Genomic DNA, 18,497 nt, shown 5'->3' on the forward strand with positions numbered 1-18,497 from the left:
TGTAGCTGAAAGAATTGCGTTGGTTTCTGATGAATCTATCAGCAGGCTTGGAACCAGTTATTTCCGGTCTGGTTCGACATCATTTTTAGCTGAAGTATTTATAGTCTACCTTTCCCCCCACATCAAAGTGGGACCAAAGATGGGGCACAGACAGGGTGGACAACCTCCAGGTACTAGCTGGAGATATCCAGCTGTTACAACTGATGTCCAAGCCGATAGAGATCAGTTCCCCTGGAGAAAATGGCCGCTTTGGCCATTGGCACTGAAGTCCCTCCCCTCCCCAAACCCCACCCTCCTTAGGCTCCACCCCAAAAACCTCCCGCCGGTGGCAAAGAGGGATCTGGCAACCCTAGGCACAGAACAAATTAAAACAATAGGAAGTGCCTCTACATTCAGTGAATGATTAAATTGTGGAATTCATTTCCAGTGGTTGCAGCGATAGCTGTGAGCAAAGATGGCTTTAAAGATAGATTCATGAAGGAGGTCCATCGTTGGCTACAAGTCATGATAATGTATTTTTTAAACGAATTTCGCTTTTGGGGGTGGTTTTAAAATGTTATTTTAATGTGTACGTTTTAATTTGTTAGCTGCCTTGGTGGCCCTTGTGAGTAGGGCTGTTGAAAAAAAAATTCGGTATAGTTCGGCTTCGGCAAAATCCGGCCTGTTTTTATTCGGGCCGTGCCAAAGTCCGAACTCCCCCGCTTCGGATCCCCGGAAATTCGGGGGGATCCGGAGTTCGGGGAAAAATTTGGGCCCCCAGCCAGGAGGCACACATCTATTTAAAGGGCCCGCCGCGCGCCTCCAGGGAAGCTCCCTGGAGGCACGCGGGGGGAAGGACAGATCTGCGCCTTCCAGCTGGAAGGCGCAGATCTGTTTAAAGGGGCCGAATTCGCTGAATTTATTCGGGAACACCCTGAACTCGGCGAATTCGGCTCCCCGGTTCCCCCCCTTTTTGAGTTTGGTTCGTCTGAACCGAAAAACCGCCGAATTGTGGGAAATTCGGCTGTTTTTCAGTTCATACCGAACCAAATCAACAGCCCTACTTGTGAGATCAGAAAGGCAGTGTATAAATGTTGTAAAATCAAATAAAAATTAATAAGGGGCACCTCCATCTGCAGAGGCAGTAAACCTCTGGACACCAGTGCCACAAGGCAACTGTTCAAGGGACAAACTTGACTTCTATGCCCTTTTTATGGGCTCTCCAGGACAACTGGCTGGCTGCAGTGTGAAACAGGATGCTGGACTAGATAGACTACTAGTCTGATCCAGTAGGCTTCTTCTCATGTTCTTCATACATCAGTAGAACTACAAGAACATAAGAAAGGCCATGCTGGATCAGGCCAGGTCCATCAAGTCCAGCAGTCTGTTCACATAGTGGCCAACCAAGCTCACAGTTCTCAATAAACCCAAGAGGGGAAAGCAAGATGATAGAGCACACCAGATGCCATGCTTGGATGCTGAACCTTGAGGGCACACGGCTCTGTTTCTTTTGCAACTGTTTGCTATGGAAGGTTTCCGTGTTTTCAAAGTTTGGGTTCAGAGGGTGAGTCAGGGTGTTGCGACCGGCCACCCTCCGGACATCCACCTCAATATTTGCAAGACACCTTCAACATGCAGGAATCCTCTGGATGCCTGGTGGTTTCATCCAGGTAAGAGAGCATTGTGAGTTGGGAAGCTTGAAAAGTTCACTCTCTTGGCTTGGAATCAGAGAAGAAAAGGAACAGAGGTGACTGGCCAATTTAGACAGCTTCTTCCACCAAAGTGGGGGGGAAATGTCAAAATATTGTACAGCAGAACGACTTGACCCACCGATCCCAACACTGTCCCGTCATCCATGTAGAAGAAGAGTTGGTTTTTATATGCCGACTTTCTCTACCACTTAAGGGAAAATCAAATCGGCTTACAATCACCTTCCCCTTCCCTCCCTACAACAGACACCCTATGAGGTAGGTGGGACTGAGAGAGTTCAGAGAGAACTGGGACTAGCCCAAGGTGACCCAGCTGGCCTTATGTGTAAGAGTGGGGAACCCACCTGGTTCACCAGATTAGCATCTGCAGCTCATGTGGGGGAGTGGGGAATCAAACCTGGTTCTCCAGATTAGAGTCCACTGCTCCAAACCACCGCTCTTAACAGTGGCTCAGTGGGAGAGCATCTGCTTGGCATGCAGAAGGTCCCAGCTTCAATCCCCGGCATCTCCAGTTAAAGGGACTAGGCAAGTAGGTGATGGGAAAGACCTCTGTCTGAGACCCTGGAGAGCTGCTGCTGGTCTGAGTAGACAATACTGACTTTGATGGACCAACGGTCTGATTCAGTAGAAAGCAGCTTCATGTGCTCATGTGTTCACTACACCATGCTGGCTCTGGGACCTGTTGCATGCTTGGCAACCTCCCTGGTTCTCCACTTTCAGGTAGGCAGTACCAAGTTTTATTGGCAGGCCACAATGACCAGGGTGGCAGGAACTACTGGGCTCCAGGGGTCAGAGGGTTTGTGGGCCAGCAGCAGAACCTGGAACGGCTCGAAAGCTGGGCCAAGTCTCTGTCTCCAAGCCCGGCGCTTTCGCCTCTTGTTTATAAGCTGTGCTTGCCCTTCAGGCTTCATAGTTTCTCCGGTTTGCTTAATCCAAGGAGGGGCAAAGGAAAAGGAGAATAACTTAGTATGGAGCAATACTTTCCATCCGAAGCAAGAGGGTGATTGATGTAACGGCCCCCATGTACTTCTCCTTGAAATGTTGTGCTTCAGCTCTGCTGGCATTTTCCCAAGAATCCTGTCGTTCCTGTACATGTGTTCCGGAGAAACTAAATTGGTTGTGCACCTTGCAACAGAGTCTCTAAAAGATGTGTTGCTTCCACCACCATCCCTCGGGAGTTAAGTTTCTTGGTCTGCTGTGTGAGTTATCAAGAACATGGGCTCTGTGTGGATAACTGCCCTAAGAACTGCAGCCCGCAAACTGGTAGCGAGGTGAGAAATACGGCCCAGATTACAGAACCCCAATTTGCAAGGATTTGGAGTTCCACAACTGGTGTTCTTCCAGGAGTAGAAAAGAGCAAGAGTCTGGTAGCACCTTAGACTAACATAGGTCATTTATGCATGGGAGTTTTACCTGACGTGCGTTGCTCACTGAACCCACACTTTCCTGTTGGGAATCTATGCACCAGCAGTCGCCAAGCTCGAATCAAGAAGCATTTCAGTCCCAGCCCCTTGAAATGCTGCTTTGTTATTGGCTGTAGTGAGAGAAAAGTCCCCCCCCCCGGAAACCCAATGGCTGCATAAAAAAGCATTTTAAGAACAAAAACAAAACAGGAAGCTATCTGAAAGGCACGGGGGGGGGGGGGGGTAAGAAACCCAAGCCTTGTTTTTTAAATCCTTTCTTCTGCTCAGAAAGAACTCCAAGGAAGCAGGATGCATTTTAATGCCCACCCCTGACAGGCTGCTTTGTGATTGGCTATAGTTCTGTCTTTGAGAGAAACCAAGCTTCTGTGTCCCACGCCAGCCCTGTTACCAATAAACCAATCACGTTGACTCAAGTCATAAGTTTACTGCCTTTTTCTTGAAATGGACCAGTGGGGCTTTGAGGTGCCCCTGCCAATGGAGACACTCACAGATTTAGGGAATAATTTATAGTGTGAGCCAGTGTGATGTAGTGGTTAAGAGTGATGGTTTGGAGTGGTGGACTCTAATCTGGAGAACTGGGTTTGACTCCCCATCCCTCCACATGAGCGGTGGGTGCTAATCTGGTGAACTGGGTTAGTTTTCTCACTCCTACAGATGAAGCCAACTGGGTGACCTTGGGCTAGTCACAGCTCTCTTAGAGCTCTCTCAACCCCAGCTATTTCAAAGGGGGTCTGTTGTGGGGAGGGGAAGAGAAGGTGATCGTAAGCCGGTTTGATTCTTCCTAAAGTGGTAGAGAAAGTCGGCATACAAAAACCAACTCCTACTCCTCCTCCTTCTTGGAAGTCATGGTTAAAGGAAGAGTTGCCCTTAGCAAGCAAGAAGCAAAAATGAAATATTCAACTGTTCGGTCCAAATATATGGAAGCGTTCGGCTGTTGACAAGTATCACCTTCAAATGGCTCACCCTTCTTTCCTCCCCCCCCCCTCCCTGCCCTCTGCCCTACTTTCCTTCTTTGCCTTCCCCACCAATCTGGATTTGTGATGTTACTTAAGAGAGGTGTTACGACATCTCCCTTAAGATATTGTGTTTGCAGTTATAAAAAAGAAGGGGGGAAATCTAATAAACCTCAAAGTGAAAAAAAAGAGGAAACCCTCACCTTTTTATTTATTACACGCAAGATGCAAAATATGGGGTGGGATGTAAAAACAAAACAAAACAAAGCAAGTTGGATGGGAAGTCTCCAAATAGCAATGGAAATGCTTTCAGACAGGTCAGACCTTCAACTTTGCCTGGAACTGGAATATTTTAAATAACAATCTGTTACACAACCATCAGAACAATCAGCAATTTATCGCTGGCAACCTCTTCTAACGCCCCGTCTTCTTTGTCATAGCAACCACCAGAGCAGACCTCTACCGTGTTCACTGGCTGTGTTTATTCCGACGGTCAATTGCTCTTTTAAGGAATTCATCCGGCACCAGGTCTGATCTCTTGACTTCGACATTGTTACAGCCAACTTTGGGGCAGCTGCAAAGGAGAAAGAAGAAGAAGAGTTGGTTTTTATATGCCGACTTTCTCTTCCACTTTAGACAGAATCAAAACAGCTTACAATCACCTTCCCTTCCCCTCCCCACAACAGACAACCTGCGAGGTAGGTGGGGCTGAGAGAGTTCAGAGAGAACTGTGACTGGCCCAAGGTCACACAGCTGGCTTCATGTGGAAGAGTGGGGAAACCAACCCGGTTCACCAGATTAGTGTCCACCGCTCACGTGGAGGAGTGGGGAATCAAACCCGGTTCTCCAGATTAGAGTCCACTGCTCCAAACCACCGCTCTTAACCACTACACACACATATGCACTCCTGTGGTTCTAGTAATGAAATCGGGCAACCTGTACATTGAGATCCAGTGCTGGTTTTGACCGCCTTCTAAAAAAGGAACAGGAAACAGATTGTAGATGGAAGTGCCATTTCTATCTTTCTTCCACAGTTTAAAAAATAACGATGGTATACTGATTTTTGAAAAGAATCCCCTCCAGTTAATGTCTGGCTCTCTAAAATGTGGCAGATGGTAAAGACTCTGGGAGTGACATACTATAAATATTTTATGGTAAACTAGACTCAACGTACTGGGTTGCAACAAGCTAAATTTATCAATTTCTACAGCCAATAGAGAGGAGTTGAGAGCATTTTGCTAATCATAATTTGAGGGTTTTGTTAATTAATGGGTAAAAAGCTAAATTTAGCTCAGTGCTCTTCTGTTTTTGATGCTTCCTTCCTCTTCTGATGTACTTTATTTAGTATATGGTGTAATATGATGTGAAGTCATGTTCCAGCAGAATGTGGGTACCCACAATAGATTTTACTGAGATTTGCTTTTTTAAAAAAATTCTGAGATCAGGTATCAGGCAGCGTTTTCTACTGGCTTTCCTTGCCAGGTAACAGATCTCTTGTTTTGGGGAGGCGGATGATACAGGGCATGCAATTAAATAGGCAGGTGGGAATGAATGGCCTTGGGGAGAATGAATGCATATGAACTTTTCTGCTTGCAGTTCAGTCTTACAGGGAACATATTTTGCCCATGGGGGTAATAATAAGAAATGGCATCACAAGCTGTGATCTTTGCGTATTGCTCGATGCCTTCAAAGAATCGCACAAATGATAACTTCTGCAATTCTCACCTGCTGATGCTTGTGGGATGAGTTTGAGAAGACAGGGGAAAGAGATAAGGCAGCCTAAAGCGGCATGCCCTGGGCCAGGCTGAGAAACTGCAACTGCCATGGGAAACTATTGATTCTTGCAAAAACTCAAGAAGGCTCGAATTCTGAACATCACAACATCATAGAAACACAGAGTTGGAAGGGGCCACCAGGGTCATCTAGTCCAACCCCCTGCACAGTGCAGGACATTCACAACTACCTTCCCCACACACACCCAGTGACCCCTACTCCATGCCCAGAAGATGGCCAAGATGCCTTCCCTCTCATCATCTGCTTAAGGTCACAGAATCAGCATTGCTGACAGATGGCCATTTAACCGCTTCTTTAAAACCTCCAGGGAAGGAGAGCTTACCACCTCCCAAGAAAGCCAGTTCCACTGAGGAACCGCACTAACTGTTAGAAAATTCTTCCTAATGTCTAGACAGAAACTCTTTTGATTTAATTTCAACCCGTTGGTTCTAGTCCGACCTTCTGGGGCAACAGAAAACAACTCGGCACCCTCCTCTATGTGACAGCCCTTCAAGTACTTGAAGATGGTTATCATATCCCCTCTCAGTCTTCTCTTCTTCAGGCTAAATATACCCAGCTCCTTCAACCTTTCCTCATAGGAGTTGGTGTCCAGACCCCTCACCATCTCTGTTGCCCTCCTCTGGATACATTCCAGCTTGTCTACATCCTTCTTAAATTGTGGTCCCCCAAACTGAACACAATACTCTAGGTGAGGTCTAACCAGGCATTTCCATGTATTTTGCTTCAATCCAGGTAAACAATGCTCAAGCACGAAATCTGATACAGTGGGTAGAATTAAACTTCTCTGTATTTGCCTTTTTCACTGAAAAGGGGGCAAGGTGTGGATCCTATGAAATCATTCCCCTTGCAGAGCTCTCCTTAGCTGTGGTGTTCCTTTCCTCTGCTGCTAGCACTTTTGTGTGCACGAGTCTTTGAGCATGCAGAAGTGCGAGCAGCAGAAAAATCGAGCACTGCTGGTGTCGTGGCAGGATAATTTAGGGAGCGTGGACAAGCATTTCGGCATCGTGCCAACTCATGACGTCACTTCCTGTGCAAAACCAGAAGGGAGGTCACTGAGCTGGTATGACGCTCTAGGATTCACCCCAAACTCTATGGTTTAACCCACTGTTTCCCCTACCACCCAGTGGAGCACGGGGGAACCATGTCCTAGGTTCCAAATCCATGTTTCTAGTCCTCAATGACAATCTTAGAAACAGGTAGAAACACGTAAGGCAAAGGATGAGTAGGCAAAAAGGAAGGAGATTGCAATACAAAAGGTTTCTAGTCCTATAGCTTGAAGTTCAGCACAAATCTCTCCTATGGCTCCTACCATTTCTACCCATCCAGTCCTTTAGTGCTCGAGCTCTTTTTGCCTCACGCTGCTACCCTGGTTCTTGCCTTAAATAAGAAATCCAAAATCTTGGAAGGAAAATGATGTGTGCAGTACACGCTGCTCGTGACTCTATTAATCTGGTTCTGGAAAAGCCCTGCAGTGTTGCTTTATAGTGGTCTGAGAGTTTGGCCATGAACAAAGAGAATCCTGAAAACAGCCTGATTATGACACTCTGAATGGCTCAAAGAGGGTACGAACGCTATCTAGGGTGGTGCCCTGAGGAATTCAGCCAACAAGAAAAGGGGCAAAGAGGAGATGAAGTTGATGTGCCTCCTTGTACAGCTGTTCAACCCAATTCTATTAAAAGTCGGGGTAAATTTCATTTCTCAGAATCAAGAAAAAATGCTGAATGGGTATTACCTAAAGTGAAACGACCTGGTGCACCTGTTTTGGGGGCGGGGGTGTTTGTGAAAATGTGAATAATTAGGAGGGCTTTTTTGGAAGACACTGGTCATGTTGTCCCTGAGGAAAATGATTGTTCACCCAACTTTACCCACCAGCATGAAATAATGTTGTACCCCTCTTTGATGCATATGAGTGCACACCTGATTAAAGAAAGGGGTATTTATTAATAGTTCAGAGCAGGAGAGAATACTAGAATAGCACTGCCTGGGTTCAATATGGGCAGACCCTCAGATAGGTCCCTATGAACTTGCTTTGAAATATAGTAAGCTTAGCTTTTGTGGGGGAGGCAATTGGAAGGACAGGATGCTGTAAGTCGGGGTCCCCAACCTTTCTGAGCCCATGCACACCTTTGGAATTCTGACACAGGGTGGTGGGCGCAGCCACAAAATGGCAGCTGTGGAAGGTGGAGCCAACTACAAAATGGCCGCCACAGGAGGCGAGGCCAACCACAAAATGTCAGGGAGTGAAGCTGCACACAGCTCTAATAGTAACTCTTCAACATTGCAGGCCGAAGCTGTGTTAAGCAGCTTTTTTAATGAATTAAAAAATTGTCGAAGGGTTTCACGGTCAGAGTTCATTGGTTCTTGTAGGTTATCCGGGCTGTGTGACCGTGGTCTTGGTATTTTCTTTCCTGACGTTTCGCCAGCAGCTGTGGCAGGCATCTTCAGAGGAGTAACACTGAAGGACAGTGTCTCTCAGTGTCAAGTGTGTATTTGGATTTCACACGTTAACAGATCACTTCAGGATACAATGGTTCCATATTAACATACCACACCCTCATTAGCACATTATCTTGATACTTACCGGACAATGATTAGCACATTACCTTTGATACTTTTTGCAGGCAATGATTCAGCTCAAACCCAACCCCTTTCTGACTATATATTACTCTTCCTACAGCCTTGACACTGAGAGACACTGTCCTTCAGTGCTACTCCTCTGAAGATGCCTGCCACCGCTGCTGGCGAAACGTCAGGAAAGAAAATACGAAGGCCACGGTCACACAGCCCGGATAGCCTACAAGAACCAATTAAATAATTATTCAAATCTGTTTTCTTGCCTATACACACAGCTTACTTTCCCTCTGAAGATCCTTGTGCCGTGATGGCTAGCTGCGGCTGAAGCAACAATTTTAAAAAACCTGCACAGCCAATCAGATTTCCAACAGGCAGGCAGCAGCTCTGCTGGGAAAAAGCCCCGGCCCCTTCCCCAAAACACTCAGTGGGCACCGGGAAAAGTGTTGGTGGGCATCCTGGCGCCCATGGGCTCGCCAAATGCCGCTCGAGGGGGCCTTTTGCCCCAGACTCAGCACTTGGATCTGGGAGTCAGCATTCATTAATCCTGTTCTATTCTGTTGTCTCCTGTTTCCTGCATCTGCCTCAGGCACACCACTGAGTCTCACAGTTTGGGGTTGGTTGGTTTTTTTTCCCCCTCAGTCTACAAAGAGGTTAGGATAATTATTATCTACTTGGCACATGTTTTTGCCAGGATTAATTAATTCTGGTAAAGTGCCTTGAAAGCCTCGAGTCAAGAGTCTTTCCCTGTCAGGCAGAAGCACTGATGCCTCTTCAGCAAAGAGGTTTTTGGACAGCCGAGGCAGGAGCGGTAGGGGCGCCACCGAAGAAGAGGAGGGGGCTATGAGAAAGAAAATAACAGTACTTTCAATACACTGCTTTTTAAAGACGTCATCTTGAATCCTGCGTGAATCCAGGAGCAGACCTTGGAACCTTGCTAAGAATCACTCCCTTCCCAAAATCTCAAATGGCAGCTCTGTCCACAGAGGTAGCCTGCAATCCATTTCGGTACTAAAGCGCTTGCCTGGACAGTGATATGATATAAAGTTGATTGTTTGTGGCCAAAGGCCATCACAATCTATCATACAAACATTGAAATAACATAAAATAACATTGAAATAACTTTAAAACAGTCTGACCCCCAAGAAGCTAGTATTTAAATATGTTAAGTTCCCTGATTTAAAAAAAAAACTTCAGCTCAGATTTTCTTGGCTGCTAAAGCAAAGAGTGACACTTCGTAGGAAACATCAGGATTGGCCTCTGATAGGAGAAAGAGCAGCTTCTCTGGATCTGGAAAAAAGATTTAGGCCCTTTAGAAACGCTCCGAGAAATTTAAGCCTGGGCTCTGTGTAAAGAGGACAGAATAAGGCGTAATGAATTAGGTCCTCTGGAGCAGCTCCACAAATACATAGGCAAGAGGCATCTGAACAGTTTGGAGAGGGATGAATACTTTGCTGATGAAGTGTGAACAGGTCCCGACAGATTGGTGGTAGTATGTTGTTCGCCATATTATCATTGCTATCCCACCTTTCCTCCCATCACAGACCTCAAGACAACAAACACGGGGTTTCCAGGAAGTTTCCCGTCCAGGCAGTGACCGGACACAGCCCTTCTTAGCTTCTGCAAGGTTGCAGCAGCATCTGCCTTCTGATCATAGCCTGGGACCAATGCTTATTACGGTGAATCGCTTATATAGCTGGCACCCTGCATGTCTGAGAGACTGCTTCCTCCCTTACGTCTCAACATGATATATCATTCACAAATTGTCTGAGACTAGAAAATGTTCTAGGGGCAGGGGCGTGGCTCAGCAGTAGAGCTTCTGCTTGGCATACGGAAGGTCCCAAGTTCCATCCCCAGCAACTCCAGTTAAAAGATGCATTCTGTTATTAGAAAATTTGCAAAAACGAAGAGTTTTTAGGCTTGCAGGGTTTAACGTTTTACCCTCAGGTGTACATTTTAGGAGGTTTCAGAAAATCCCATGTTCTAAAAGACTCTGTCCGTGCAGTATGAGAAGTGCAGAATCACTACAACATGTTATTGTTGTTTTGTATTGTCCTTTCTATGTTGATATCCGAGCTAAATTTCTTAAGTCACTTTTAGATCAATGGAATGGAGTTTTGGACAATTGTAAAATTCCGGGGTTTTTTTCTCTCTGGACAAAACTCCGATATAATGGACAGAGTAGCAACATTCCTACAACTAGCTATGAGGCTTCGAGAATCTAAATTTTGATCCTTTCTGATCCTAACTTTTGTTCTCCTTGTTTTTTAGCCCCTGTATTAATTGCATATATGCCAATAAAGGTGCTGTTGTTGTTGTTGTATTAGAAAACTGAGGGAGGATCCAACCCGATGTGAAATCTCATCATGAGACCCTGGAGAGCTGTCAGAAGAGGCAAGATTGATCTTGATGGATCATCAAGGTTAACCTTGCCTCTTCTGACTCAATCTAAGGCAGCTTCAAATATTCTACATGGAAAGACAATTTTTTGCATATAGAATTCAGTCATTTACAGTGCAGTTCCACAGAGTTATATCCTTCTGTCCTTTGAAGTCAGTGGGTGCACAGCAAAAGAACATAAGAAAGGCCCTGCTGGATCACCCCAAGGTCCATCAAGTCCAGCAGCCTGTTCACACAGTGGCCAACCAGGTGCCTCTAGGAAGCCCTCAAACAAGACGACTGCAGCAGCATTGGGCTGCCTGTGTTTCAAAGCACCTAATATAACAGGCATGCTCCCCTGATCCTGGAGAGAATAGGTATGCATCATGACTGGTATCCATTTTGACTAGTAGTCATGAATACCCCTCTCCTCCATGAACATTCTCCCACCTCAGAATTCAACCAGCATACTTCTGCTGTCTCTCCAAAACAGGCTCCAATGATGGGAAAGTTCTCTGCCTGGCATTAAAGCCACAATGGCCCATTCAGACATGTGTCTGATGTTGCAGTCATCAAGTGATGAACAAGCATGCGTGAACCAGCCACAGTTAATAATGAAAGCTGCCTCAGGAGATTTTTAAGCTAATACTGCAGAGTAAAAAAATTATTAAATATATGGCTGAAAGCAAGGCACCTGATTAATTTCTGGTTAAGAGATGCTGTTTGGAAACCGCATGGGTTTTCTGAAGGAAAAGTGGGGGGAGGGGAGAAGAAGAAGAAGAAGAAGAGTTGGTTTTATATGCTGATTTTCTCTACCTTTTTAAAGGAGAATCAAACCAGCTTACAATCTCCTTCCCTTCCTCTCCCCACAACAGAAACCTTGTGAAGTAGGTGAGGCTGAGAGAGTTTGCATAGAACTGTGACTAGCCCAAGGTCACCCAGCTGGCTTCATGTGGAGGAGTGGGGAAACAAATCCAGTTCACCAGATCAGCATCTGCTGCTCATGAGTAGGAGTGGGGAAACCAACCAGGTTCACCAGATTAGACTCTGCCGCTCTTAATCACTACACCACACTGGCTCTATTAAGTGTAATATGTTCTTTAAAAAGTAAATTGATCATGTTATTCACACACTAAGTTTGAACAGCAGGGTATAGAGTGGTCTGTGGGTTAGATCCAGACTAAATTTTCTATCAGCGGAATAAAACATCCCTGCCCCCCCCTTCCCGTTGCAGTACATTGATTCCCCACTAAATGCTGCTTCTGGTGGAAAAGGGATCCAAAGGGGTGCTCTGCAGCAGGAAGGGGAAACTGGTAGAAATTGCTCATTTAGTATGGATCCAACCCTATTGGTGGAAAACAAACACCTGCAGAGCCTCCTCCAAAGCAGCTGACGAAAGGACGACTGTTGTTCAATGTCCCAGAAAACGAATCGGAAAGTGGCTATAATGACTTGGACAGGCATTTGATTTACATTCTCATATGATTCACTTACTTGGTGCCAACTATATCTGTAGACATCAAATTACACATTGTACTGCATGCCACAGATGCACAGAATGGACGAGATAATGGAAAGGGATAATTCTGTGCTCATCTGCTAGCAAATTTTGATGGAATATGAAGTCACCTATCTAGATAACCCCCCTGATCGCAGCCACTTTTAAGGGCAAGGGATCTAGAATGTGGAACCACGAAGGGACAGAAAGCAACACTGGCCACACCCAGAAGAGGAAAACAGGAGAGCCGGCGTGGTGTAGTGGTTAGAGTGTTGGATGAGGATTTTGGACACCCTGGTTGGACTCCCCACTCTGCCACTTGCTGGGTGCCCTCAGGCCAGTCACTCTATTTCAGACTCACCGACCTTCCAGGATTGTTGTTAAAATAAAATGGAGGAAGGAAGCATGATACACACTGCCCCGAGCTCCTTGGAAGGAGGATGGGATCAAAAATTATCAAAGTAAATAACACACCAGAGGAGTGATGGAGGCACGTTCTCCGGCAGAAGTTCCAGCCTGGAAGGAGAACTTGGCAGCGTCCCTCTTCACACAATGCATTTTACCCTTTTCTGCTAAGCAGACTTAGGGGCCTATTGCTGAGCTGTGAGACCATTGAAAAGAAAAATAACTCAATAGACAGTTTTATGCTCTACAGGCAGGGGTTACGCACATGCGCACCATATACAAACGCATATAAGCCATATGATGTCTCAAAGACAATTCGTCAACTGAAAATTCGATTAATAAGTACTAAACGATAACAGCAAATTCATATAATTTAAGGGAAGTGTGCATTGTTACAGTATCACAGGGACAAAAATGCAGTGTGAAGATAGTAGCTATTGCTATACAGGTTGAGTAATCCCTTATCCAGACATCCGATATCCGGACTGATCCGAAAACCGGACCTTTCGATCCGGCATGCAGGCATTACTCACAGGCCCTCAGCAGCGCCATTGATGGCTCAATGTACATAAAATTATTAAAAATATTGTTTACAATTACATTCAGGCAATGTGTATAAAGTATATATAAAACATACATAAAACATAAATGAATTTCATGCTTTGACTTGGGTCCCATCCCCAAAATATCTCATTATGTATATGCAAAAATTCCAAAATATGGAAAGATCTGAAATACGGACCACCTCTGGTTCCAAGCAATCCGGGTAAGGGATACTCAACCTGTAGCAGATTTTCTCTGACATTTTCATGTTTAGCATCCCTGGAGCACTTCCTGAGTGTTGTCTTACATAACAGTTTCCTTTTTCTTTCTTTTTTATTATTTAACCCTAGCCGGGCATTCATCATCATGCAAACAGAGATTACGCTCGTAGCTCTCTTGCCAAAAGCACCATGTGGGAACCACAAGTGATTCCAGGAATGTACAGAGATCATCTTCATGAAAGGATTATATACAGGCTTGGCTGGCTTTCCTTGGCTTTTCAGGATTTTTGTTTTGAAAAATAATCTGGAGAGCAACTAACTGTCAATGTAAGAAGTCTCCCTCAATGCCCCATTCCCTCAGTTAGTAGGTTTACAGTCTAGGGAAAATCTGATTTAAAGGTACTTCAAAGGATTGTGAGTTTCTGACTCATTAAGTGAAATGCAGGTTAGTCTATCAGAGAAAAAGAAGTACAGTGGTTTTTTATATGCCGACTTTCTCTACCTTTTTTTTTTTTTTTGGGGAGGAGAATCAAACCGGCTTACAATCTCCTACCCTTCCTCTCCCTGCAACAGGCAACTTGTAATGTAGGTGAGGCTGAGAGAGATCTGAAAGAACTGTGACTAGCCTAAGGTCATCCAGCTGGCTCCATGCGTAGGAGTGGGGAAACCAACCCAGTTCACCATTTTAGAGTCTGCCTCTAATGTGGAGGAGTGGGGAATCAAACCCAGTTCTCTAGATTAGAGTCCACTGCTCTTAACCACTACACCATGCTGGCTATCTCTGGAGAAATGCTGCTATCTCTGGAGAAATGGATAGGATTGTTTTTGGGTACCTTTCTTTTCTTGGGGACTATGGTTTACATGTTGAACAGATGTCCTGTATCAAGTCAGACCACTGGTCCATCTTGCCTAGTACTCTAACTGGTAGTGACTTCCCAAGGTTTCAGGTATTACCCAATTCAGTTGCCTGAAACCTTTTTAAATGGAGATGCCAGGGATTGAACTTGAGACCTTCTGCATACCAATGTGCTACGGATGCTGCGTTTGGGTCATGCAGTTGCATGGTGGTGGACTGATATGCTTTGCAATGGTTCCCACCCCTGCAGTAGTTCCCAGAAAGTCCCACTAGAAGGGTAGAAATGCTAATCTGTGCTCTGTGTTTTGACAGAGAAAAAACTAGCAGCAAAACAGATACCTCCCCAATTCCCCAACTTCTTGTTATGTCTTACAGCACGGGCCCAGGTCAACAAACTTCTATGAGAGTAGTCATAACCTTGTTCTAAGCTTCTTATCACCAGCATCATGGGGGGGGGGATGGATTACTCATGGCTTGTTAATACTGCCTTGGGGGGGGGGATGACTCTCAAGAAAGCTCATCTCCGCAGAAAAAAACACTCCTCAACAAGCCTTGCTTCTCCTGTGCCCAGAAACACAACGTTCCCATTGTGTTCAGTACCACTTTATCCATATATTGGCCAATACCCCATCCGTCCATGCATAGAACATCACATTTTCCCACATTTTCCCACATTCCCTTCTGCCTTTCTGAACCCTGGAAAGATCATCACCCGGGTCATAGAACGGCATGGAGCAGTGGTTTCCAAAGTGGGCAGTACCACCCCCTGGGGGGCGGTGGGATTATCTAGGGGGGGCACTAAGAGGCAAGGGGGCAGCAGGGGGCGCTAGAGGTGGGCCCCTTCAACTGTGTTGTTAACTGATTTACAATAGATCAAGCTATGGCACCATGCTGGCACAACTGGTGGAAATGATCAGAATTCAGAATTTTTTTCCAGACTTTGAAGAGCTCGTACCACTGGATCAAGTTCATCAGTTTTGTTGAATAAATTTCAACTAAAAAGTTTTAATTTGATTTTGAATAGATGTGCAATCAATTGTTATTGTTTTGAAATTTTATTGTTATTAACTTCTTTAGTGTGTCATACAAACCCCTATTTTGAATAATGCTTTTTATAGGGTAGGGGGTGCTGGGGTTGAGTTTGTGGAATCAAGGGGGTGGTGGCCCATAATGTTTGGGAACCACTGGCATGGAGGAACAGCCGCAAGTACTGGTGGGGGGGGGGCAGAGGAACTGAAATAACTCCTTATTCCTTTCCTGCAAACCCAGTTTCGCTGCAGAAAGGGAGTCCCCTGCCCCCTCCTCACTTCAGCCTGACCATACTGATGGCAATTCCATGGGAAAACTCCCATGTGTGCCTAGGTTGCCATAAGCATAGTAAGGATCTGATGGCAGATAGACATATTTAGAAGTTGTTGGGGGGCATCCTCCCCTGCAAACATCTCTGTGCTCCATAACAACTGCATGGCTTCATTTTACATCTCCCCAGCTAATCAGGATTCCCTTCCCACAAATCCTTGCTTCCTTACCGGGCTTTCTTATTCTGCTTCTCCCTGTGCATGATTACTTTCAGGATGGCATCCTCCTCAAAGGTGTGACCGCAGGTTTTATTCCTTACAGGTTTCTTCATTTCCTCCTGTAATAATTAATTAGACTGTACTTGACCGACCAAATCAAGATCTTTCATAAGCCCTCAGATCAGTTCTATACCACTATCATCCTTCTATCCCAGGGGTGAGGAACCTTTTTTCTGCCAAGGGCCATTTGGATATTTATAACATCATCCGCGGGCCACGCATTCTGGCCCTGCCCCCTTTAACCCCTCATTGTCGCCACTTCCGCCCCCAGCCCTCTTGTAGTACAGAGGAAATACGTTTCTCCACGGCCCAGGTGGGAAAGGGTTAATACGGTTTCTTGTGCGGTCCTAGCAGCTCCATAGCTAATGACTCTTCTACAAGGGGGGGAAAGGTTCCTTTTCTCAGCAAAACAAACTCACATCCACCTTGAATAGAGACTATTCCTGTCCGTGGGAGGGGGTGGATCGCCAGTCTTAAATCCTTCTGAGCTAGAGATCTGCCAGGACCCACAAAGGGCCAGACCAAATGACTTCACGGGCCTTATATGGCCCCCGGGCCTGACGTTCCCCACCCCTGTTCTATCCTGTAAAATTTATCAGCTGGGTAGTATTAACGGGTAGACTACACTTTATCCCCAAGCAAGCCAGGTACTCATTTTACCAACCTCGGAAGGATGGAAGGCTGAGTCAGCCTTGATTGAGCCGGCTACCTGAAACTGACTTCTGCCGGGATCAAACTCAGGTTGTGAGCAGAGCTTTGACTGTAGTACTGCATCTTACCACTCTGCACCATGGGGATACTGTAGACGACTGGGGAAGGCAGTGGCAAATCACCCCGTAAACATAGTCTGCCTAGTAAACATCAGGATGTGACGTCACCCCATGTGTCAGTAATGACCCGGTGCTTGCACAGGGGACTACCTTTACCTTTAGTATTAACAGGGCCCTCACCTGTATGGCTCAGGCCAGCCTGATTCCAGCTTCCTTATCATAGGATTGGATGGCCATTAAAAAAATCCCAATATCCTAATGCCTGTACATAACTGATAAGGTGCCCCCCCCCCCAAACAGGCACCTTGTGAGATAGGTGGGCCCAGGGTCCCCCAGCAGGCTTCATGTGGAGGAGTGGGGATTCAAACCCAGTTCTCCAAATCAGAGTCCGCCGCTCTTAACCACTACTCCATAATGGCTCTCAACCAAATCTGCCTTGAATATGGTCTCCCAGAAACATCGTACCAAAGCGGAAATGGCAAAAATGCAATGAGGCACGGGGAAATCCAGATGGAGAATTACCGCATGATAACATTGTATGGAATCTAATTTTTTTTTTTAATACTGCAAGGTTGGGGGTCGGTGAGCAAAACTTCCATGTGGAAGCAGCCTTAGAGGTAACTGACCAGGTTCTCACTGCAGATGTCCAGGCAACTTCATTTAGTTTGCAGAGAGGAACCCTTCCCCTTAACATAGCTTTGGCCAAAACTGTGGTCATTTATACATGGGTACTTGGACTCATGTTCGCCCCCTGTCTGACTCGGTTGTTCCTTGCAGTTCTGCATGAGTTTTCCATTCATTAGAAATGACCTTGCTGCCAGCCCTCGCAATATCCGGGTCTTCCCATTCCTGTTAACCCGACTCTTCCCTCTCCCCTGAGCTCAGCCTGGCCAAAATCTCCATGCAGAAGGCAAAGCACTGGACACAGAAGCTTGCTTTCTCTCACAGCCAATCACAAAGCAGCACATAAAGAGGCAGGGATTCAGATGCTTCCTCGGAGCTCTTTCTGAACAAAAGAAAGGCTTTTTAAAACCAAGGCTTGGATTTCCCCCCCCCCCCTTCTTTTCAGATTGCTCTGGTTTTTGTTCTTAAAATGCTTTTTTATGCAGCAATTGGGTTTGCGGAGGGAGATTTTCTCTCCCAGTAAGCACTGTGAAGTAAGCCAATTACAAAGCAGCATTTAAAGGGGTAGGACTTAAATTGAGCTTGGAGACTGCTGGTGCAGAGATTCCCAACAGGAAAGTGTGGGTCCAGCCAGCAACGAACCTCAAGTAAAACTCCCAGGCATAAACGACCTATGAATAAATATCTAACTGGAATATAGGCAGGCAATATTTGTGAAGGCACTAGGCAAACTCTAAGAGCTACCAAAAGCACCATTACGAATGAAGCAGCAAATGTGAAGACACGCATTTTGGCTCTGGCATCGTGGCTTACCTGTGTGATGGGGCATATGAAATTAGTCTGACTTTGTGTCACGGTTAGATCTTCATCGACTTGTTCCAGGGCCTCGCTTTCTCCTGCGTCCAGCTGAACACCAACTATGGTAAGGGAAGAAGAGGAAAACAATTAAGTAGAAGCATAGCCGGTGTCCTTAAAGTAGCCGTCACAGGTGCTTGCTGTACTTCGAGCAAAATCAGAAACAAAGCCTTCTCCTTATCTTAAGCTTGGTTAGTAAACACAGCTGCCTGGAGCAAATGGCTAGACATGCTTGCAGCCGCCGGCTCTCTGACCTGTAATGAAGAACAAGGAGGAGGAGGAGGAGGAGAGTTGGTTTTTATATGCCGACTTTCTCTACCACTTAACGAAGAATCAAAC

At 45.8% G+C, this 18,497-nt stretch overlaps 1 protein-coding gene across 1 annotated transcript in view; it reads right to left on the reverse strand.

Moving 5' to 3' along the window:
* Nucleotides 1-4,533: 4,533 nt before the first annotated feature.
* NSMCE2 (NSE2 (MMS21) homolog, SMC5-SMC6 complex SUMO ligase) overlaps nucleotides 4,534-18,497 on the reverse strand; it is a 222,108-nt gene continuing 208,144 nt past the window's right edge. Inside the window, exons 4-6 of the mRNA XM_056854514.1 lie at nucleotides 18,117-18,220; nucleotides 15,862-15,968; nucleotides 4,534-4,639 (exon numbers count right to left, since the gene is read on the reverse strand). Of these exons, the coding sequence (XP_056710492.1) occupies nucleotides 4,534-4,639; nucleotides 15,862-15,968; nucleotides 18,117-18,220 (317 nt within the window). The remainder of the gene's footprint in view (nucleotides 4,640-15,861; nucleotides 15,969-18,116; nucleotides 18,221-18,497) is intronic.

This window comes from Euleptes europaea, chromosome 8 (genome assembly GCF_029931775.1).
Source record: "Euleptes europaea isolate rEulEur1 chromosome 8, rEulEur1.hap1, whole genome shotgun sequence".
In the NCBI taxonomy this organism is placed as follows: domain Eukaryota; kingdom Metazoa; phylum Chordata; class Lepidosauria; order Squamata; family Sphaerodactylidae; genus Euleptes; species Euleptes europaea.